Here is a 22982-nt window from a genome sequence, read left to right as displayed (position 1 = left end):
GACAAAGAAGTACACTTAGAGAAGATTGAGTGGTCATTGGTGTTTTGAGATGGCATTGTGCTGTTAAAGTAGCGTGAGCCCCTCCTTTCATTGTCTGTGAATTACTTAAAAACAAAGCCCTATTCAAAGACAGGTTGGCCGAGGCTTGGAGCCAACTGGTCTACTGGAAAGTGTCCTTGCCCATGGCGGAGGATTGGATCTGGATGGGCTTTGGTGTTTAACCCAAACCACCCTGTGAATCTGTGAAACATCACTAACCGACGCCAAATTTACCTGGGTAGCTTCGGACGTCGACTTCGCGCTCACAGCCTGCGGCCGCGCGCCCCCTTCCCTCAGCATCGCCATCCCCGCGGCTTCACACGGCAACACGGCTTGTGGGAGTTCAATGGTTTTTTTTTTAATATACATATATATATATATATTTCTTTTTGCTAACTCACTCCCCCTCCCTCAGCCTCACTCGCCTTTGCGAATAAAAAAAAAAAAAAAGAAAAAAAAAAAGGAAAAAAAAAAAAGAAGAGCCAAAACAAACCCTCGAATTTTAGAGAACATCCCGTCCCCAGTCGAGGCGGGAGGGGACCGGGCCTGAGGGGAGCATCCCCTGAGGCGGCTTCGCGCCTCCGGCGCGCGCGTGCGGGGGGCGGCGCGGGGCTGCGAGGGGCGGCGCGAGCGCTCCGCGAGGCGGCGCGCGGAGCTCTGCGGGGCGGTGCGGAGCCGTGAGGGGCGGCGCGGGGCGGCGCGGGGCGGTGCGGGGCGGAGCTGCCGGCCGCCGGCGCCCCGCGCTGCCCGCTCGCTGCGTGCGGCGAGCCCAGCCGCGCTCCGCGCTCCGGAAAGTGCCGGCGGTGCCGCCGCGCCTCCTCCCGCACAGGCTCCGCCGCTCCGCGCCCGCGGCCGACAGGCTCGGCTTCTGCCTCTTCTCCCGCACGCCCGCCGCGATGTCCGCTCTCCTCCTGGCCCTGGCGACGCTCTGGGGATTACCGCCCGTCGCCGAGGCGCTGGCAGCGGCAGCCCGCGGAGGTAAGGCACGTCCGTGGCGGGGTGCGGAGCCGTGGAACTTCCCGTCGCTTCTGCTCGGGAAGTTTTGCTCCCTTGCGCCTTGCGCGGACGGGCGCGGCCGCGGAGCGCTCCCCTCTCCACGCTCCATCACCGCGCTCCCCTCTCCGCGCTCCCGCACGCCTGGGTTGCGGGCGCGCTGCGCTGGGTTGGGGGCGAACGTTCGGCGGCGGCGAACACACGGGGACGAGGAGCGGGGTAATGTCCCCGATGGTCCCGATGTCCTCACCGGGCACGACTCGCGGGGTGCGATCCACCACGGGCGGGGGAACAGCCGGTGCTGCCGGCGACCCCCCGGTCCCGGCCGGGGCTCTCCGAGCCAGCCCCGCGGCCGGCGGCGATGTGCCGCAGGAACGGCGTGCGTCCGCCGCTTCCCCCAGCCTTCCAAAAGTTCCCTCGTCAATGTCCCCGAGTTGCCGCTCGCGCAGTGCCTGAACTTGGATTTGGGCTCGGGGTCCCGCAGCTGCGGGGTGGGCGATCACGGAACTTCCAACTCTGTTCTCCGCCTCAGAGAAGTCCCTCATCCAAGAGGGAGACGGTTCCGAGCGGGGCTCGGTGTTTCGTCTCGCGTATTGCGCAGTCACCAGACCCGCTCTCATTTTCCTGTGAGATGTTTGAATTGGATATTTTCTAAGTATAGCCCAAGTCCGCCTTCTGTGTGGCTCAGGTGCGGGAACGGCGGTGTGCTGCTCTGACTCAGGTTTTCTTGCCGCTGTAGAAAAGCCTCCTCACCAGAAAATTGTCTGTCGGCTTGTTGTAGCCCTTCCGCTTCCAAACTGCGTGGTGTCACGAATGAGATGCCCTGGGTGGTGTTGTACGCAGTCTGCGAGGGTTTAGTCAGATTTCAGTAGAAATGTAACTCTGTAAAGCCTTGAATTCTCACTGTTAGACACCCAGCTCCTCTCCACCACGTACACACTGCCTATTAAATTGTTTACTAACTGCTTACAACTCGTTTGGGTGAGTGCGGATGCCTCTGCACAGTCGGTCTGGGGTATAGATTTCTGCTTCAGTCGAACTACCAAACCTCTCCCGTCCCTTTCCCACGTACCTATCAGAATTACATAGGTGATTCATGCTGCGAAAATAAGAAGTAACTACCTATCAACGAGAAAAGTATTGCTGCAGCATCACAAACTTGCATGTTTAAAACACTGCATCACAAGGTTCAGGGATATTGCAAGGAAATGAGGATAGTATTCCACAGAACGGAACTTGAGCAGCCAGAGAGGAAAGGTTTTTAGGGAATCTTTTTAGTTTTATGAAGGGTATGTGTGCTTTTGCTTTGGTTCACAAAGATACGTGGTCGTGGTAGTGCTTGTTTGATGGAAAATACTTCAAGAACTTTCCATGGTATTCACAGAATGGCCAGATTAGATTTCAGCAGCTGTAGCTTGCATCTGATCTTATGAATAAAACTTCCAAACATTTTGTGGAATTGTTCTGGAAATTGATTTGGTGCTCTGTATTCCTTTATAGTGGTAAGCAGGTACCAATTATGCATGAATATTAATTTCTGGTGTTTAAATTTTGTTTGATTTTACCTTTGGGGCTTTCTTTTTTCCATAGTTACCTTGCTCTGATTTAGTGTTTCACCAAAAAAGAAAAGAAAAGTGCTGTCAGCTTATATTAAAATCAATCCCATCTTAAAAGGCAGCATCCTTGTAAATCATACCAGCCCCAAAAGTGGGATAAATCAAATTTACTTAGAATCAACTAACTCATCATATCATAATGTCATGTCTTATCAAAACCCAGCACTGCACAAATTAGGACTTAAAAGGCATTTTGTTTAAAAAAAATGTCAAGCGGTCTCAACCTAAAAGGGATTCAGGATGAGGCATCCAGAAAGGGAATTACATTTGCACATCAGATAAACTTTATGATACAGTGCAAAAATTATTGACCATACCAAGCTGATTTTCCTTTACAGGAGAAAATTCAGAGTCACTGGAGCATGCTAAGCTTAATGTATGTGAAAGGCACTGAAATTTGGAATGCACTGAGGCTCGCCATTGGTAATAAGAGAATTGGGAAAATGTCGTGGGTTGTGTTAATAGCAGTGTTGTGGTAGCCATGGTAATATAAAATATTAGTGAGGTGCTGTAGGGAGAGGTAACACTTTCTGTAAGACCAGAGGGTAACATCAGGAGGGAAAAAGGAGGTGGGAGGGAACCCCACCAAAGTTTGAATTAGCTAAACCCTTTTCTCTGGGTATGAAATACAGTTAAATTCTTCCAGTCTTATCAGGTCGGTCCTCAGCCAGGTTACAGCTCCTCTAATTTCAGGTATATAAAAAAAATTGTGAAGAAGAAATAGAGAGAGGGAGCTGGAAATGAGATGAAATAGGGAAGTGAGCAGAAGGGAATCCAGACAGGAGAGTGTGGAAGGATAAGGGATAAGTCCTGCTGCAGCTGAGGTTGTGCCACTGAAGCCACAAAGAGGCGATTTCCTTTCCTTCTGCTTCAGTCAGTTCTTCCTGAGGAAATGGATGGACCCAGATTCCTTGCAGCACTTGTAACTCCTTCTCAGTATAGCTGCAACAAACGAATTTCAGGAGCCTGAGAAAAACATTACAAACAGTTCAGGAAGCTGAGAAGACAACATTTGTTACCTGCTCTCCCTACAGACGCTCAGGGGAACTTCACAGGTCCCATGGGTGCTCTGGCGTTCTGGTGGGCGTTTCCTTCCCACAGCTCTTCCCACCCTTGGAGCTTCACCCTGCTCCCTGCCTAGGCTCCTACACCCTTTTTCATCCTTTATTTTTGTGTCTGCTGCGGTGAACATCATTACATGGTTCCATTGCACTAATTGGTGTGATTACCTAGAGGTGATCCAAATTGCAGAGATGCCCCGGATAATGGGAGCTTGACTGGATAATCTCGGTGTTGTCAGTGAGATGTGTATCCACACCAGTATTAATGAGTTGCATTGCTCATTATTAATCGACTTGCTGTCTGCGCTGAGGCTTGTTTGTGTTGGGTTTTGGTGGCACGTCACTGCTGTCAGCAGCACTGAGCCACTGTCTTCTTCCCACTCTTCATGTGTGGTTTTAGCATTTTGGAGCTCTCAGGCAGGTGCTGGAGTGCTGAAACAGCTTCTCAGCAAAGTCTTGCAGACAAGAGATGCTCCTGCAAAGGGAGACTTTATATGGGATGGGAAAATGTTGTCACATAACTTAAAACTCAAGTTCATGAGTGATGGCATATCACACTTTTTTTTTTTTTGCTAATTTTAAAACTGTTTTTAAGAAGGAACAACAAATCCTCATGAATTTTACTCCTCTCTGGAGTCACAAAAGCAATTCCAAAACTTCTGTCTTCAGCCCACTTAGCAGGGAATTTATTGTTTTTGCAGCATCCTTTGACTGTATTTAAGTGAAAGCTGGAAGCAAATTATTTTGAAATGGAATTTTCAGGCTTAAGGTTAGGCTAGTGGGAGTTTAGATTACTCACCCCTGTAGCAGAAACACAGACCAGGTGAAATAAATTTGTCTCCTTGGGACGACTGCTGATGGCCTTCATTCCCTGGTTAGGTGCCACAGCAGGTGACACTGACTGCACCAGGAGACTTTACAATACAACTCTGTTGTTATTAGCAGCTTAATGCTGGAAACTGGGTGTACCAGCACTGCTGTACTTCACCAGTCTGAGCTCCAGCTTGGCCATCTGTTGGAAAGTATTCTTGGAAAAAACCTAAAGAAGCTGTTTCTGTGCTGTACTACAGAGGTATATGTTCCCACAGTTAAGTTTGTTATGGCTTGAACCTGGATAATAAATATTAGTATCTTACATGCAAAAGAGATGCTTCCAAGGTCACAGTGACTTTGCTGTTTATTTATTTACTCCCAAAAACTATTACTTGAGAACATGGCTATCATTAGAGAGGCAAAATTACAGAGGAGGGTGATAATACATCACGGAGTTTGGGACAGTACTTGGCAGGATGTGTCATAAGGGTTAATTAAAGATGGAAATTGTAGGAGATGTCCACAAGCGCAGTTTCAGTGGCTGGTTGGTTTTGGAGGCACTCAGTGATGTCTGCCTGCCTTCAGCTGAGTGTGGGACTGCACACACAAACCCCTGGCACTCTTGGAGCCTGAGCAGGCTCTGTGTGTGGGTTTCTGTGAATTGACGTGCACGTTCTCTCTTACCTGGGTTGTTCTTTTAAGGTCAGTGGTTTCTGAGAGCTGTAGTTTAGTGAAAATAAAGTGGTAGAAATACACGAACTATTTAAAGGGTAAGCTGCATTTCAAAGTTCAAAACTAGGTGTTTGATGTGAAAAGACTATGTGTAAACTCGTTCTGCAGCAAGCCTTTTACTAATTTATCACAGCAGTTCTGCTGGAGCTGTGGCAGGTTGAAGGAGCTGTCCTCCAAAGGCTTGGAGAGAAGCTCTCTCACTTCACACCGTGCTTCCTTTGAAGAGTTACGTGACGGCTGCTATATAAATCTGAGCATATGCCATATCTTTGAGGTTCATATGGACCCCAATCTTTCTGCATTTAAAGTGGCAAAACTCACATTGACTTCAGTTGGAATGTTGGAAGCAAGTGTTCCTCCAGCACCTTCTTGAAGGTCCTTTACTGGTTATTTGCAGTGGAAGAAATTGGATTTCTCCATTTTGCATTGTCTAAGGGCTTACGTAATTGTAACTCGTGAATTTAGAATTACGGCTTTCTCCAGAAAGGCTGGCAATTTAGATAGTAGAACATTGGTTTTGTTACAGTAGCATATTTAGAATCCCAGCGTGTTGTTGCTTTTTCCTAGTTTTCATGTATTAATCTGTCGCTTAATAGTCTTGTTCTTCAAATGCAATTAAAAAAAAATTTGCTTAGAGAACTCATTTTAATTGCACTTCCTCACTACATTCTTAATGATGAACAGTAAAGATGAAAATAGCAGAACTTGGCTACTTTTATGCGAGTCATACAGACTATTGAGTCTGTATTTAATGTCAGTTTGGGCTAAGCGTAGACATTGCAGAACTAGGTCTTAAATTTGTAAGTGCAATTAAAAACTAATTGGGATTTTTTTTTAAATATAATTACTCAAATAATGACTTTGCACCTTCTGTCCAACTGCTATAGTTTGTTTTTTAATTGAACAAGTTGAATTTTCTCGCTCTTAAATTATCTCTATCGAAGAGATTAAAATATTTGTAAACTTATCCCAGCTAGCTAGCCAGTTGTTGACCATAACAGAACAAATTCTCAAGATGTACCAAAACACAGTGCTGCAAAGTGATACAAATCTTCATTTTTAAGCAGTTGGTAAAGTGAAATAACCAGGACTTGTTGCTCTGGAATCAGATGCCCAGCCCAGCCGAGGTCCTGCTAACAGGATTCCTTTGGTGAGGATGCTCCAGAGCCTTTGCAGAAGCCAAGGGCATTTTCCCGTGGGTGCTGGGCTGTGCAAGAGCAGGATTGGACCTCAGTAATGGAATTCCAATAAAACTCAGTCAGTGCCTTTTAATTAGATTTAATGGGAACTGGGAAGGATCATTAGAGATAAACGCATGCTTTTGCCAGTAATATGTTCACAATGTTATTAATCTGATTTAATTTGCAAGATCCACATAGCAGGAGTAAGATTTTTGTCTGTACCTGGAAAGTGTTATATGAGCCTAATATATTTGGTTGTTATATGTGTCATTGCTTCCCAAGCAGTATGTAAATACAGAATTGAGGTTGGGCTCCATGTGTGGTGGTTATGACCCCTGCCAATCTGAGGGTAGGGCTGGATGCTGGAGAGAAGGCTGTTTGTCTCTTTAGAAACCGCATTTTTATTGACCATTCTGCCATCAATTGCAATGGTGTATTAATAACAAAACACTGCAATATGCAGAGTGTGCTGCTAAGTAATAGGGCTTTTTAAAGATGATGTAATGCCAGTCTGGAAGTGAGGTACGCCTGGAGATTTTTATTTCCATGGAGTTGAAATACAGCCTAATTCTCTGAGGCGGAAAAACAGATTACAGCATTACGAGTTCTAGATATGGTACGTTGCATCCTGAAATGCGCTTCCCAACCCGCCTGATGCTCCTAAACACCTCTCCTGCTGCTTCCTGCTGAGTGATGAGGCCTTCCAGAGGAGCCAGACAACTGAAACTCAGCTTCGCTTCAGAAACAAGGGTGTACCTATTTCCTGTTCTTGGGAATATCCATGTATTTTGGGCTGTTGCCTGATTGTCTGTAGGACATTCCTCAGTAACTTTTGGGCATGGCATTCTTGAATGACTTGCACTTCAAGTGCTAAAAGCTAAGCCTTTAGAATAATATCTATAATTCCTCAAAGTTTTTGCTACTGTAGAGCTCTGTTTTAACAGCAGTTCATAAGATTCACTCTTGTTTTTCCTGGAATGAGCAGAGAATGAAAAGGTGCAGTTTTGGTTTTTGCAGTGGTATTTTGGGGTGAGGATGGACCGTGTGCAAGACAAATGCTGGTGCAATGTTCTGCAAATGCAGTGTTTTTATGTGAGGTGCTCTGTCTAGAAGATTGCTTTGTGAACACATGGACATGCTCCCACAAAAATTCCCATGTGGCTTTCCTATAAAGCTTTAAGATTGTAATTTACCTAACTGGAAACTAACAAAAATACCTTGTCGGTGATATTTTTTAAAATACAGTTTTGATATTGTCAAATAGTTTGGGCTGCTGCTTATGATGTTCTCAGAGGCTGTGATATGGTGTAGAACACTTGGGTCTCCATCTCCCTTAACATGCAGGAAAGTTTTTCCTCAAGCTGAGTTCTTCTGAGGCACTGAAAGTACCAAAAAACCACCATTTCTCATACATCCCTCTTCAGTGTATCTTTTTTTTGGAGAAATGCTGCAGCATTGTGTAGTCATAAACATGCAAGTTTGAAAAAGTCACACTAATGCAAGAAGATCACGAAAAATCACAGCAATTTTCTACATGATAGGTAGATTTCCACAAAACACTTGCTTATTTTTGCTTGCAAATACTGTGAAGATAAAAGAGGAGAGAGCAAAGTAAGTTCATTGCTGGTTGGATGCTCTTTTGCATATGCAAACATGCACTGATTTACCCAAAGTATATTGGTATTTGTGTAAAGCTGTGTGCTTATGAAATCAAAGTGTGTCATTTGCCAATGAGACTTTCTCTTCTCTGGAGCAAAACATTTTTTATGTTTTGTAAACAAATAGATTTCAGACCTTCATCAACACCACTGAAGTCAGTGGATTCTTTGTTTTGTCCTTGTTGTAAAGAATCAGGTTGCATGTAAGTGTAAAGGAACTTTGGACCATTTTATTAAAATTTCACCAGAAATTCTTAATTGGAGGACCTTTAATTAAATGATACTGTCTGTATTATCCTATGACTTGTATGCAAGAAATATCTATTTCTTGAAATATTTCTATTCCAATATTTTGTTTAATTACGTCTGGGTTTCTTAAACTAAACCCACGTTTATATTTCTCTTAATCTAATTTTAAATTATATGCATCAAATGCGTGATTACTTCTCATTTCAGAGTTTCTAACAATCTTCTAGAAGAGGAGTTATTGCACAAGTTTTTTTTAATAAAGTTAAATTGATAATTTTTCATGTGAAAACATTGATTTTTGCAAGGAGACTGCCTTCCTGTGAGGTCAGAAAACCAGAGAAAATTCCAGACAGCTCAATATGCTAAGATGCATATGGTCTGCTACTCGGAAGTCATTAGGTTGGTTAAACCTGGTTTTTTTGGTAATACAGAAGAATCTGCTGGTCTTCTACATGAAGCACTACAGTTTTCTTCATGAATAATGTATATTGGTTTTGGAGATGTGGAAGGATTATAAAGTTAGTACCTTTTCATTTAGCACATCAGAATCTTTGCAGATTTATCCAAGGATGAGCACACTTGACTTTCTTTTGGAACCTATCCTAAAGCTGCTGTTTTTCCAGCAGTATTTAGTAAAGTGTAATGAGGGTAGGTCAAGCCTGTGTATACTCCAGTGCTGATAGTCATATATCTCCTGGAGGAAAACTGGCCTGACTTCCAAATTCATCAGAAACACTTGCTTTAAAATAGGTTTATTTTGTGTAACTATTGAGGTTGGTTTTTCTGAGGGGTGTTTGCAGGCAGTGGGAGTTCAGGAGTGCAAGGAGTGGAGGAAGGCTGCAAAATGGAATTTGTTCTCCTTGGGCCCACGTCCTAAGCCAGTTGTTTTTATTTTTATATTTAGATTACAGAAAGAATGGTGAGCAGCAAATGGTTTCTTCATAGTGATATCTTAAAGTAAGGAGTCTTAGGCAGAACTTGTGAGGCTGCAACATCAAATCCTGTGCAAGGGAGATGAAGCAGGTTGAGATTACAGAAATATGAAAACTTGAGCACTGTCCCAGCCTACAGCTTGTTGGGTTGAATTGCTGGTATGCAATTTTGGTAGAAACAAAGCACAGCTGTGTTGGAGCAAAAAACTGTTTTGCAAGCAGGGTTTTGGAGGCTCACCTGAGCAGGTGATGCTGTAGGGCTGCTGTAAACCACTTCTGTGAGAATATATTGCACCTGTATACATATGTATATCCCTTGGCTATAGAGGGAGAGCCATGAAAGGTGCTGTGCTAAGTGCAGCAAAGCCAGTAGTACCAGGGCTTTTTTCAGCAGACAGAATCTCATGCCATGACCCAAGTGGCCCATTATCACATTTCTTCAAATTGGAACAAGCTATTCAGGTCAGTGTGTGTGTACAGACCCATCTGAATGAATTCCTCAGCTTGCACTTGCTGTGCTACGTTTCTTTCTCTGGGTTTCTAGTGGCTGTGAGTTGAATAGAGTTGACAGTACACAATACTACCTATTTACTCTGTAGATCATACTCCTCTGGAGAATTGGTGTCAGTTAATCTGCTACTTCTGCATTTTCAGAGACCTGTGAACTGCACCTCCAGTAGTATTGCAGGAAAGTGTCAGATCTAAATTTCTATAATTTTCTTATTTACCTTGGATTTCTGGGCCTGTGTGTCCAGGTCTCCAGCCTTTGACACTTATTTTGTCCTGTGAATAGTTTGCTTTCTGTGCAGAAATTCTCTCTGTCAGTATCCAATTTTGGCCACTCTTAGGGCTGTAAGAAGTTTGAAGCAGATGGTTGTCAACAGATGATGACAAAATTCTGAAATACGGCTCTGATACAAACTGTGAGGTTGAGTATTTAAAGCACATTCAAGTGTATAAAGCCTGCTTGTGTTCCTAATGCTACTGCTACCTTTGCTGTGCAATATTCTCGGAACAATTCGTAAGTTCCATGCTTTTTTCTGGAAACAGCATAACTCCCCACACCAATTAGTGGTGTTCAGTAATGAGTATATGAACCATGTTATGATTCTATGTCAGTTAGAATTGTTAAATGCTCCTTGATGAAACCGTGCTGATTTACATTAATTGGTGGCCCGTCTTCCCACGGTGGCATCACACTGTGTCAGAAGTGCCTCACAAAAAGTTGTAACATAACTAAACTCTCAGTGATTGCCCGTGATTGCCATTCTGCTGTTGACTGCTGCTCTGAAGACTTACCAGCAAAAGACTTCAGAATTCAGGAGAATTTAATAAGTGGCTGTGAGCCTTAGGAGCATAACTAAAATCATTTGCATAAAATGAGTGCTGAGAGCTGGTAGGTGTGGCACAACTCGGATCCTGCCACTGCATCCCCTTTGCTAATCCAGCAGCTCAAAGTAATTTAAATGCATTAAAGACTGTTTATGTGTCTATGAAAAGCATGATGCAAATATGCAAATTCAAGAGCGCGTCTTCCACAAGTTTATATATCTTAATGAAAAATGTCAGAGCATAATATATCAACAGTCTGCTTCGCCCCAGAGTAGCCAGTTTTTTCTAAAGATAGCACAGCATGTCCTTGGTGTGGTACTAGGAGTAAATTAACACAGCAGAATGCTTGTTCTTGAAGTCAGCTGATGTCTTCTGCTGATTTTTGGGGAGGAAAGACCTGTCTGCTCAGGGTGGTCATCTTGAACTGGTTACCACTGCCTGGTTGTGCATGCACACGAGTAATTTCCCCTCACTAGTATTAAAAAAATTCTCTTTGTTTCATTCAGTTTGCTATCCTGTTTTATGTTGAGTGGAAAAGTTGCCCCACCTGAGTGGAAATCTTGGCTTGTATTTCATGGGATGCCTGAGAAGCATAAGATGGCCATGGGCTTTACGTTTATGGGAGAGCAGAGTGGTGACTCCTACTGGTTTGCATCTGGCTTCACCTCATGAATTCTGCTTTCACCTCATGAATTATGGCTTCATCTCGAGTAGTTTCACCTCTCTCTTTTTACTTTTTTTTTTTTTTTTCCTATCAAATTTACAAAATTTCATGCCTGGGAAATTCCGGTACAGCTTCAGAAGCCCAGGTGCTGCAGAGCTCATCAGGGAGTCACAGCTGTTGATGGTACAGGTGCCTGTTGAATGCTGCTTTCATTTGGGGTTTGCAGCCACAGGGAAACAAAAAACCTAGAAGTGATTGGCAGAGGGTCACTTGTTAAATTACAGCATTATTTTATTTGATGGGAAGCAAAAAAGTCCATGTCCAGTACCAAAAAATTCTAGCAGTCTCCACAGTGCTTCTGAACCAAAAAGAGCTTGTGTTGCTGAATGCATGAGGAGTTAAGCAGGAACATTTGGTATGTGCAAGTATTGTCTTTGATAAGCCATGGGGAAATCAACATCTCTTCTTGCTTTCCTGAAAATACAGGAGGCTTCTTGAAGCACTTGCTTTTGGGAATGAGTGTATTAGTGAAGAGTTCATGGATGATCCGGATCTAATTTTTATAGAAATGAATGGTAACTCACTGTGGGACTTCAAGTCTGCACGGGTGTATTTTACATTCACCTGCCTTATTCTAGACTTAAAGAATTCTTTTTTCTTTTTTCCCCCCACTGATAAATAACTGAAGGTTAAAAGTAACTCATCCCAATAGGAATCACTACCAGTGTAAGGAGGAAAAAAAAGAAAGTCAGCGGTAGTCACTGCAGAAGTGCAGTGATGTTTCAATAACACCAAGTAATCCCCCATACTTCAGTAATAAAGTTGCATGGGCTGCAGTCAGCTTTCCTGTCAGCACCTTTCTATTGACACCTTTCTGTCAGAAAAGATGAAGTGAAGAGCAAAACCTAAATCTGTTTTCGCTTATGCTAAATGTATTCTGCAAAGCTTTGGTGAAATACAAAGCGTGTGGACTTTGCAGATAGTGTTTGCTTTTGGGACTTGTGGGAAAATTTATGTGAACTTTGTGCTGTGGGAATGGTTGCCCTTTAAAGCAATTGGTTATATTTAATGTAAGTACATACCTCAAAACTGTATTTGGTAGAGTGCTCTGTTCTTTAGAGCTCTCTTGTTTTTAGGGGCAGGAGTGTGAATTATTGGTATAAACTGAGTTTTTACAGTTTGGCTAGCTTGGGTCCATAGACCTACCATTTTCTTTTTCCCGCTGAGAAATCTGTTGGTGTTTAAAACCAACAGACAAACCCAAAACCCTGGCAAAGTAAGCCAAAATACTTTGCAGTTATGGGCTGAAACCATCTAATACTGTAGTCCAAAAGCTCATTAACATTGATTTTTCTTAATTCTCTCAATAACCTGAACATTTGTTCTAATTACAAGAGGAATAAAAAGCAGACTAACAGGTTCTTAGATGTTGAAGTCTGTTGGACCACAAAGCATCTGAAAGGATATCCTTCAGAAGGAGTAAGTGGGAGGTATGAGTATAAATCTCACTAGCCAGTAACAATATCCATACCCATACTTGGGGGAGAAACACCTCTCAAAACATCTCCTTCCTGCTGGACCTCTGGGGCTCATACACTTGCCAAGGTCACACCTTCTGCCTCCCTTTGCAGCCTATTTTACAGAAGGAGCTGGGGAAAGTTTTGGAAAAACTGATAAATTATGTTTATTTTGAAAGGAAAATACCTGAGCAGCTGGGACTAGGTAAAGCGCCTCAGGAAGGATTGGGGTTAGGCTCCTGCTTCTTCTGTGCTGGTGGTGGAGAAGGGTTGCTCATGGTGTGGTCTCCTGGTTCTTCATGTGAATGATGCGGGCATCAAGAATAGGATTGGTTCTTGGAGCAATTTTAAGTGTGAGCTAAGCATTCTCGTTAAGGAGGAAAAAAAAGGAAGCATTTGTATTTTTCTGAGTAGTCTTAAGTGTTACAGCGTGGGGAAGAAAATCTTTCCTTTGTCCTTAGTAACCCTTTGATTGCCAGACAGTCTGATCTGAGAAATGCGTTTTGTGCTGGTGGTGCTGATGATGCTGGTCCTGGAGTGAGGGGTCAGGGATGGAGCTCTGACACTGGCCCACCTGGGCAGTACCCTGGCTCTTCCCCTGGGGAGGGTGCCCTCTCCTCGGATCTCATCCCCTGTCAGGGCCAGGTGACCACATTCAGTTTGTTTTGGCCTTGAACCCAACAAGGAGGGAAACAGGGAGGGGAAACCTGTGCAGAGCTTGGGCAGGGTAATACAGCCCTTGAGGCTGAGGTTGTTCTTCCTCCCACCCTCTCATCAGGTGGGTGCTGATAAAGTTTGAGATCCCTCTTGAATTTCAGTGGAAGAGAAGACTGGCTAGTAATAGTCCAAGGAGGAGAAATGGTGTCCCAGGAAAGGAAAGGTGTTGCTGAAGAAGGAAAATCTGAAGGATTGTCTTCCCTGAGTGCTGTGCTTTGTACAGAGGAAGAAAGGAAAGGCTTCATCAATCTCCCTCTTATTAAACTGGCACAGCTAATATATTCTGCTAAAATGTGTTCATCATGCTGTTTAAAACAGCCAGGTTAGAAATCTACTGACAATAAATGAAGATTTATCGGTTTTCATGTCACTGGGGCACCTAAGACAGGTTTGGAATACTAACTGGAGTTTGTGAAAGGGGAAAAAAAACTGTTCCAGTACCATTTAATTAACTATCTGGCCAATATTTCTCCCTTTTTATTGTAAAATCTGTAAGTTGCCACTGGCTGCAAATGTACTCTTGTACAATTCTGCCAACAGTTAGCAAATAAACATATTAAAATATAGAATGTCTTGTACAGATCCATATGTACTGGATAAACCATACATTGAACTGCAGAGATGGCTTGTTTTAGCACACCAGAAGATAATAATTGTATATGTGTATCTCTTGGTAAGTGCAGGGTAACTGAGATCAGTGCAAATATGAGCAGTATTTTTTTTTAAACTGAAGTCATACCAGGAGCCCAATGTAAATAACCTATTTTATGCAAGTCACAGGTACGTTTATTGCTTAGCCTCTGTATTATGTTGTTATTCTAAGCAATAACACTGTAAGCTGTGATTGAAATACAGAGATGCCAGTCTTAAAATTTATCCAAATGTTTTAATCAAGTTTGTGGATTAAGGCCTTACAAGATTTAATGAGGTAAAAAAAAATATGGTTTTTTTTTTTTGGAGAGCTGATTTATGTAGACGTTCATTTGTCCAAGCAATCTTGAGTGACAGAGAGCACTATGGATCATGGGTTCAGACACTTGCTGGGATCCATAGAAGTTAAAACTGGGAGTTTGTGTGCTTTGCTGATTGCTGTTCCTCTCCCAGCTTCCCATGGGAGGAGTGCTGCTCTGCAGGCTGCAGCTCCCTGACCTTTGAGGAGATTGTTCCTGCTGTTTGGGGAGCTGCAAGTATAGAGGGAAAATTGTGATTTTTGTCACTCAAGGTCAAAGCACTGACACCAAATGACTGGTTCTTGTTTTAGCTTAAAATGCTGCAGACAGCATGTTATGGGCACAGGATATGTAAAGCTCACCTTCCCTGTGAGATCTACCAGAGGGGGAAGTATCTGAGCCTGCCCTGTGACGCATAAAATGCTGTGGCAAGCAACTGTTTTGAGCAGATGGGGACCAAGTTTGGAAGCGTTGAAAAGAACTAAAAGAAATCCAAAGCTATCGAATTAACTTTATTCTCTCTCTTGCAGCTGCTGGAGCTCTTGCAGTCCCTCTGGTCAGGCTTGCAGCGGGAGCTCTTGGGTTGAAAGGTTAACGACTCACTTACTAAGCAGTGCCATTTTCTTTCATTTTTCATCTACAATTATCTCTACTCCTCTAAAAACTGAAAGGCCCTTCCAAAACGTATTGTACGGATGCGTTATTGCTGTGAATTAGTTATTAAATCATAGATCTTTAAAAGTGAAATCCAAATATGCATGAATTTATTCGGCTGCTGCACAGCTACCCCATTAGGGACGTGATGAGTATCATATCCAGGCAGCTCTGGATATTGGCAGATGTTTCTTTCTAAGGATCATAATGTTCATTTGAATTGTCTCTTTTGGGTTATTCTGGGGGCAAGATGGACACTGAAGGAAGAACCTTGAGGATGGTGCAGTAGAGAAGCAGAGCAGATCCTGCAGTGGGATTGTCTGTGGGGTGGGAGTTGCTGGGGTAAAAGCTCAGCGTGAGAGCTGGAGACAATCAGGGTGAACAGTTGAGATGGTGATGCCTTCTGTGTAGGGGTAGTAAAAGATAAGAAAAGAGCCACATCCAGAGCGCTGGTTAAAGGGATGGTGGCGAGGAAAGAGGAATTGCCAATAACTTGTAAACTGTGGGCTTTAAGGCTGAAATAGCGGTGGTGGTTTCAGGGAATGGAAGATGTCAAGAGCAAAAGCCAGATTTTTTCGCAGCTGTTTGATATGGTATTTGTGTTCTTTTATGAATTCCTTAAATTAGCAGTTTCACTTTTCTGCTGTCTACTGTACTTTGACTCTTCACTGAATTAAGTCGCATTATAAATGACATCTTTCCAACAGTCGGAATACAGGTTAGTACTCCCAAGAGGGGTGCTTTAATGAGGTTGTTGCTATGGCACCTCAGCTTCAGGCACATGTGCCACTTCGAAATACCCTCCCTCCCCTCAAAAATTGCAGCAACTTCTGCGAGGGCATTTTAGAACTTCCCTCTCAGTGTAATTTATGACCAGCACTTTGTATTTCTATTCTCCCAGTAATGCAGCTGAACTTCTGTGTTTGTTTCTGCTTTTATTCCTGCAATGTTAATAGTAGTGCATGACTTGACAAGTTAAAGAAACAAGGAGGTGTTGGTTCTTTGGCAATTTCAAAGGCTGCTCTGAGGACGAGTCAAAACATTTACAGAAAGAACAGGTGCAAACACTACAGTGTTTACAGTGGAAATGTGTGGGGCTGGTGCTTCTGAAATTCACATCAGAGAACTTCGCAATGGATGGAAATTGTTACTTACATACTCGGACACCTGGTAGGAATACAAACATTCCTGCTGGGATACAGCCTTGTAAGTGGGTGCAAGGATTTGCCTCTGCAGAGGAGCTGGCTGTGGTCTGTGGCCAGGCTGTGTAATGGCTCTCAATACCTCAAGGATGTTAAATCATACAGTTGTATTTTTCAGACAGACTCTGAGGTTGTATTGCTTTGCCACTGCTGTCTGCTCTAGACACAAGGTTCCCTGGGAAGGAGAGAAAAAAGCCTTTCCTCTCAGGAACCAAATCACTCCATCCTACCTTTCTACACTGTCTCTGCTCTTGTCCAATACCAACTTTTGCACAGTTAAATGTGGGTAAGGCAGTTCCAAGCCCAAGGCTTAGAACCTCAGCATGGTCCAGACAAAGACTGACACTAGTATTTTATTTTGAAAAATAGTGAAAGTCCTACCCACAGTTTAACAAAGTTATTCCATGAAAATGTTGGAACAGCCTTCAGGAAGGATGGTGTCAGAGTAAGCACTCTGTATTCTGAATGTTGCTCTGTTGCTGCTTGCCCATGAAATGACAAAATGTCATGTTTAAACTCAAATGAGCAGCTCTAAAATGCATTTCTGCTGCCTCAATGTTTTCTAGTTGCTTTGTTGACACAAGAGACTTCATTGTTGAGTCTCCTCTTCCTTCCAAGCTCTGAATGTGAGTTTTCAGACTTTAACATACAGAAAGGAGTCATAGTCAAATCTGACATGACCTATATAAACATTGCCTCAAACATTGGCCTGGATGAAAGTCTTTTTCCCTTTCCAAAGGTTTTCAGTTTTCTTGTTTGCTTAGCTGTGCATTGCTGCAGTCGCTTCTCATCGAACGTGTCTCTACCCACCTGTGGGTGCTCTGCCACCTGTTGGAAGTAAACTCCTTTATCACTACTCATGTCAGTGGAGGTAAACCCAGGGAGATGCTCAGCAGCTACATAATCAGAAAGCATTGCCATTTTGAAGTTATTTGGTTTAAAAGATTTTTTTGTTTTGTTTGCTACTGCTTTAGAAACTGCATTAAAAAGATCTGGATTTTTTTTTTTCTGAGTGTTTTATTGAAAGCTAAAACCTTGGGACTAAAGAGTAAAAAGGCTGGCTTTATAAATCAATGCTTCATTGTAGGAATTATGCTATTTACTACTCATCCAAGTATAGTAAATTTTTACAAATGCAAAATCATTCAGCTGTACCCAGATTAGTTCAAAAGATGCTGATGAGAACAGTTAAGTTTTTTGCAGGTTCTGATAATACTGTTTGCCATAAGCGTGCTTGTCTCAGTTCTTTTCTATGACCAAGCTGAAAGTGCAATTTATCTGTAATTTTAATGACCAGTAAATAGGCCCAAATATTCCACACATTATGCTCTTTTGCCTATTCTCTATTTGACTTGCTTGGCCATTAGTGCCCCTCATACTCTGATCATAATTTTGTCCTCTCTGGTAAGAAGGTGAGATGTAGGAGGTTTTACCCTCACAGAAAAACCCAGCAGAAAAAGCAAACCCAGCACCCGGGGTGCCTCGACAAAAGGAGACCAGATGCAGAGTGAAAGGCACATGGTGCAGATTCTGGCTTCTCCCTGCAAAGATTGCGGCAAGAACAGAAAGCACGCTGTGATTTATTCTCATGGCAAAAAACTGCAAATGGAACAAGGAGTACAGAAATCTCAATATGTTGTTGCTAATACAATTTACATTTAGAATAGTGTGTCCTCCTTCACCACCATGCTCTGTTTAAACATAGCTGAGTTCAACGAGTCTATAGCTTGAACTGCAGTCAGAACTTCCACTCAATGAACATCTAAAACTTAATGGTAATTACAAAGCTTCTAAAAAAAAAAAAAATCCCCATGTATTATATTTGTTCAGTATTTATCTCCATGTATAATAATATCAAATTATTATGCTGTGTCTCAAAGGCATAAATCGTATCATTTTTACACAGACCAGAAAATGACTTGCACTTAATGACATGTTTATCTGTGTATATATGGTGGATTTTAAATTGAACAGTTCCAGACATAATTTCCCTAATATTTGTTAATCTATCTTTAATTAAAATGTTAATTGCTAATCCAGATATCACACAGAGAAAAATCAGCCTACAGTAAACTGTGCCTTATTTGCACAAGGACAAAACCTGTGCAATTACATGTCAGTCTGCTCCTCTGAGTTGCAGTGTTGTCACCTTTCATCTGTGATAACCAACTAAAAACATATTGTTGAGTTATTGTACTCATTGTTTACCCCCAGATATGGCTGGGTGGAGAGTCCAGGGGGGTGTGGAGTTAATTTAGTGCTAGTTAAAAATTCCCAAAGTAGGGCCTGAAGTACTCTTTGATGGGACTTTTTTGCCCAGAATGGTTCTGCCAGTGCTGCTGCGGCTGAAATTGCCTCTGACAGTTCCTGGGATAGAAAACACTGCTGAAATCGTGTCCTGTGTAGCCCAGAACAAAACTCCCTCTGTGTCCGAGCTCTGTATTCCAGAAGTCAGGCCCAGTCCATCCTGTTTTCCAGCCAAGGGTTACGAAAGGTAAAGTTAGTTAGATGGAAGTTGTACTTGTCATGTAAAAAAAGTGCATTAAGGTTAACTTGCTTTGGACGGCTGGGGTGAGCAAGACTCACTCCTGCTTTACCTCACTGAGATGCAGTCTCAGTGCAGCTCAGTTTACTGATTTATTTTTAATACTCCATACAGAGAGTTCCAGCACTTCACACTTAACGAGAAATAGTCCTGTGATTGCCTGTGCAAAGTTGCACATGGCAACTGCAACCAGCAAGTCTTGTATTTGTGTAAGTGAATTAAAATACCTTGTTAACAGAAGATAATTACAATCTCAATGAGTGAAAAAATTGTTAATCATGTAAAAATTGGGAAATACAAGTTGTTTGGCTTTTTTACCTTGTATATGTATTTTTCATGTGTCATTAATGACATTGTTAGGGACAATCCAGTTTAAACACATTATGTGACTTCTTCAGAGTTGTCGTGTCCAAATTGCAAACTCTTTAAATCACAAGAATTTTCAGGCAAAGCCATATATTAAATGAGGAAAATAAAGACTTGCCTATAGAGTGCCATCTGTTGATTTTTATTTAATTAGAAACTAATTTTCATAAGTCTGTCTTGCTTATACAAAGTGTATACTAATAAGCTTTTAAAAATACTCTTTTTTAAAGTCTGAGAGGAAAAACATTTTGCCAAATAAGTCTAGAATATTAACTATTGCTAAGTAGTATTTCACAAAAATCACATCTCTTGATTCCAGAAGCCTTAACAATCTGTTCCTGTTTGGGGTTTGTCTGAATACTACTGGAAAGGCTTGAGCTTTTGGATTTTGGATGTGCTTTCTTCATATTTTTTAACCTGTTCATTTTTTCATCAAAGGAGGTCACCTCTTCACCTTTCTTTTAATCTTTCCTCCCTTTCATTCCCCTTATTCCAGTGTTCTTTCCAGCTTGTGAAAGTCACTTAATCTCTGTTTGAAACTGTACCTGATTTGCTCCGGCAGCACGGCTTCTCTTAGCAAGTTCATCCACATGGATAAAGAGGAGGATGCCTTTGACATTTCTGCTCTACCAGGAGATGCAGCTGCTCCTTGTCCAAGAACTACAAAAGAGAGGTTATTTTAGGAATGCTATGGATTTGTGTGCGTCTCTCTGGCTTGGTTTGCAGTCACTCCGTCTTTGAGACGTGTTGGAATATCTGCTATTGGTACGTGAATAATGCTGCTATTTATAGCTTGTTTTCAGGCAAGAGAGGCCTCTCCTGGCCCTGGCCACCAGGGGAGGCAGTCTGCCTGCATGGAAATTGCATTTGTTTCGGTTTCTTGCTAAAAAAAGTCCAAGCTCCACCGCTCCTCAAGGTGAGGTGGTGTTTGTGAGCCGTTCCTTGGCCAGGCAGATCCCTCTCCAGAGCAGCCTGTGCCCAGGTGAGCCCAAAGCCAGGCTCCTGGGGGAGCTCTCGTCTTTCCCATGCCAAGTCCTCAAAACCATCTTTAGTTACAAACCTGAAAACAAATACAGTGAAAACATGCCATGCTTCCACCTGGCATCCTTATTCCTGCAGCCTGCTTGGAAATGGATTTTCTTCCCCATGATCTCCTTATGTCTGGTCTGCTGAGCACAGGCAGGTTGCTTGGGCTCTAGAGCGAGCTCTCCTGTGCCTCAGTTGTGTTACTTCCCTTTGTTCTTAGCTAGTCACAGCAGGTGAAGAGTTTCTTCCTCTTCCCCTTGCATGATAAGCCAGGACTAACAAAAACTAAAGACAAATCTGCAGCTATAGCTCTTTCCTGTGAGAGAATGGTTCAGAATTCGCAGCTAATAGACGTGTAAAACTCATCTTCAGAAGATATTCCCAAAGTCATTATTCAGTGAATAATATTATAAATGAGGGGGTTGCTTAACAATTGCATTCGCAAGTATAATACATTTTTTACTTAATTTGTCTTTGCAAGCTGATTTTTCTTGAACCTGCAAAATTGAATTCCTTCTTAAGTGGAGGATCAGTTACCAAAAGAGTATGAGATGTATATTGGGTGTATGTTGAGTCAGGGGTTATCTGGTGTAGGAAACACGATGCTTTCAGGAAGAGAGCATGCAGATAAATAAAAATTTGTCTTTGGATGAGATCAAGACACCCACTCTGTGAACGTGAGGAACTGCCAGACTTCAAATGCCACCTCCTAACTGGTGATGAAGGGGGGTCCAAAGGTGAACAGACTGGAAAACCGTTAGAGTAGGTGTTTTTTAAAAAAAAAAAAAAAAAAAAAAAAAAGCAGGTTTCTCTTAGCGTGATAACAGGGAAGAGTGGGAAGTCTGACTCAACTTGTAGTGCATAAAGCGGCCAGAAGAAGAGTCCTTAAGTCTTGAATCAAAAAAAATATTAGGGTGAGATAGGTAGTTTTAGGGTAGAAAGGATGAATGAAAGGTGGGAGATGACCTTAATTTCTTGAGAGTATTTTCTTTTTTCTTCCTTGTTCTACATTAGCAGCTTTACTCTGGCTCTGTAGAGCTCCTGCATTTATCCTGGAATAACCATCCCTGGAGTCTCAGCCTTTTTACTAAAGTATGTTTTAAAAAAAGCTCTAAGTGGAAGTTTAACAACCCCTCTCCACCAATAAAGATTGTTCAATAAAATCATAACTGTGTATTCCTTGGCCCAAATCCATGTATCTGATTCTGCACAGATGCAGAGCAAAACCTGCTGGAAGACAAGGAGGGCATCCACCAGATGAACTTTGGCCTTGTTTTCTTGTTTTCTTATACTTCTTCATGCCCCTATTTTCTCTGCCCTTTTTGTGCTTTTGGGGCAGCAGAAGTTTCTGAGATGGTCTTGGTGTGTCTGTATGAGCCTTCACATTTTGACCCGTGTTTTAAAGCAGCTTTGAAAAGGCTTCCTTTGTAACACAGCACCCATGATTTTATGGGGGAAAGCTCTGTGTTAACAAACCCTGATTCCTTATTTGCTGTTCTCAGTTGCTCCTGGACCAGCCTGCCTTCGGACTGGGTTGATGAACGTCTTCCATCCCACGCTGTTCTTTGTGGTTAGCTGTTTTATTTCCCACTATACTCTTTAAAACCCTAATAGCTTTGTCTTTAGTGTGCTATGCTTGGCATCAGCAATTTGGAATTTCCTTGCCAAGTAAGCACAACCTTTGTTTGGCTCAGGCAACACCTTAAAACTTGAAAACTGTGAGTGCAGTAAACCGTATGGGGTGAAAAAACAGGTCTTCCTTTAAAAATACATCCGATAACTGTGTTTGTATTTCTTCACTGATATAGCAATAACTTCCGAGTGCTTTACCACTGTGGTGATTTCTCGTTCACTTTCAAAAATGCAGCTTATTGAAAGTGTCACTATTAATAGCCTTCTGGTGGTACAATAAAGGATAATTCAATAGGATATCCCAGTTAAGCAGGGTCCTGTGTTTACATTGGGTTCCTGCCCAGCAGCTGCTTATGCTGAAGTTCTGCACATAATTCAGGAATTAATCAAGGTGTAACCATGGGGACAATGCCAATGTGGTCATCATAATGTGACCTGTAAAGACAAATTGTATAATACATCTGCAGTCTGGTGTGATCATGGGTAATAAGCTACTGATTTCTTGACCACCTTGGCCATATGGTAATGCTGTTGTTGCTGGTGCTTCCCAGAAGAGGTAAAGAAAATGTGAAAAAAAAAAAAAAATTGAAATAGAGCTCCATTCTTCTTACATGTCTATCCATAAAGTGTGAAATTAGATTCCAAATATGTATATATACAGCAGCATAAGCATGTTTCTGGGTGCAAATTGCATGATCACTTGTGCGTGTTTTCTGAGACAAAAGTGCAGGGAAAAACAACTGGTCAGTATTAGTGAGAATGAAGTCATTTAATTGGATTTTTCATTTTTATTTTTAGCTTGCAAGATAATTGCCTCATTATGGGTGGTAGATTCTGATTTTATTTTATCAGTGTTAATCAGAACTACATGCAGTTCCCAGAAAAATGTAACTGGTCACAAAAGCCCTTTGGATGCTCAGAAATGGCTATTAAAACCTGAATAGTTCAAGTATATAAAAATGGGATTTCTAGCAAAACAGCCATTTTGGGGAAGGGGTAAGAATCATTTTGTTTCGTTAAGTTAATGGTACTATTTCAGTTAACTCGAGCCTCCATTTAGAGCTCATCAAGACACCCATGGGAATATTTGAATTAGTTTTTTG

General features: G+C 42.3%; 1 protein-coding gene across 1 annotated transcript in view; it reads left to right on the top strand.

Moving 5' to 3' along the window:
- Positions 1 to 814: 814 nt before the first annotated feature.
- Positions 815 to 22982, top strand: part of LRP1B (LDL receptor related protein 1B) — a 640387-nt gene continuing 618219 nt past the window's right edge. The window contains exon 1 of the mRNA XM_048309308.1: positions 815 to 1017. Within this exon, the coding sequence (XP_048165265.1) occupies positions 936 to 1017 (82 nt within the window). The 5' untranslated portion in view covers positions 815 to 935. The remainder of the gene's footprint in view (positions 1018 to 22982) is intronic.

Source organism: Corvus hawaiiensis, chromosome 7 (assembly GCF_020740725.1).
Source record: "Corvus hawaiiensis isolate bCorHaw1 chromosome 7, bCorHaw1.pri.cur, whole genome shotgun sequence".
Classification (NCBI taxonomy): Eukaryota; Metazoa; Chordata; class Aves; order Passeriformes; family Corvidae; genus Corvus; species Corvus hawaiiensis.
Note: the sequence above shows the minus strand (reverse complement) of the source record. Positions and strands in the feature narration are given on the sequence as shown.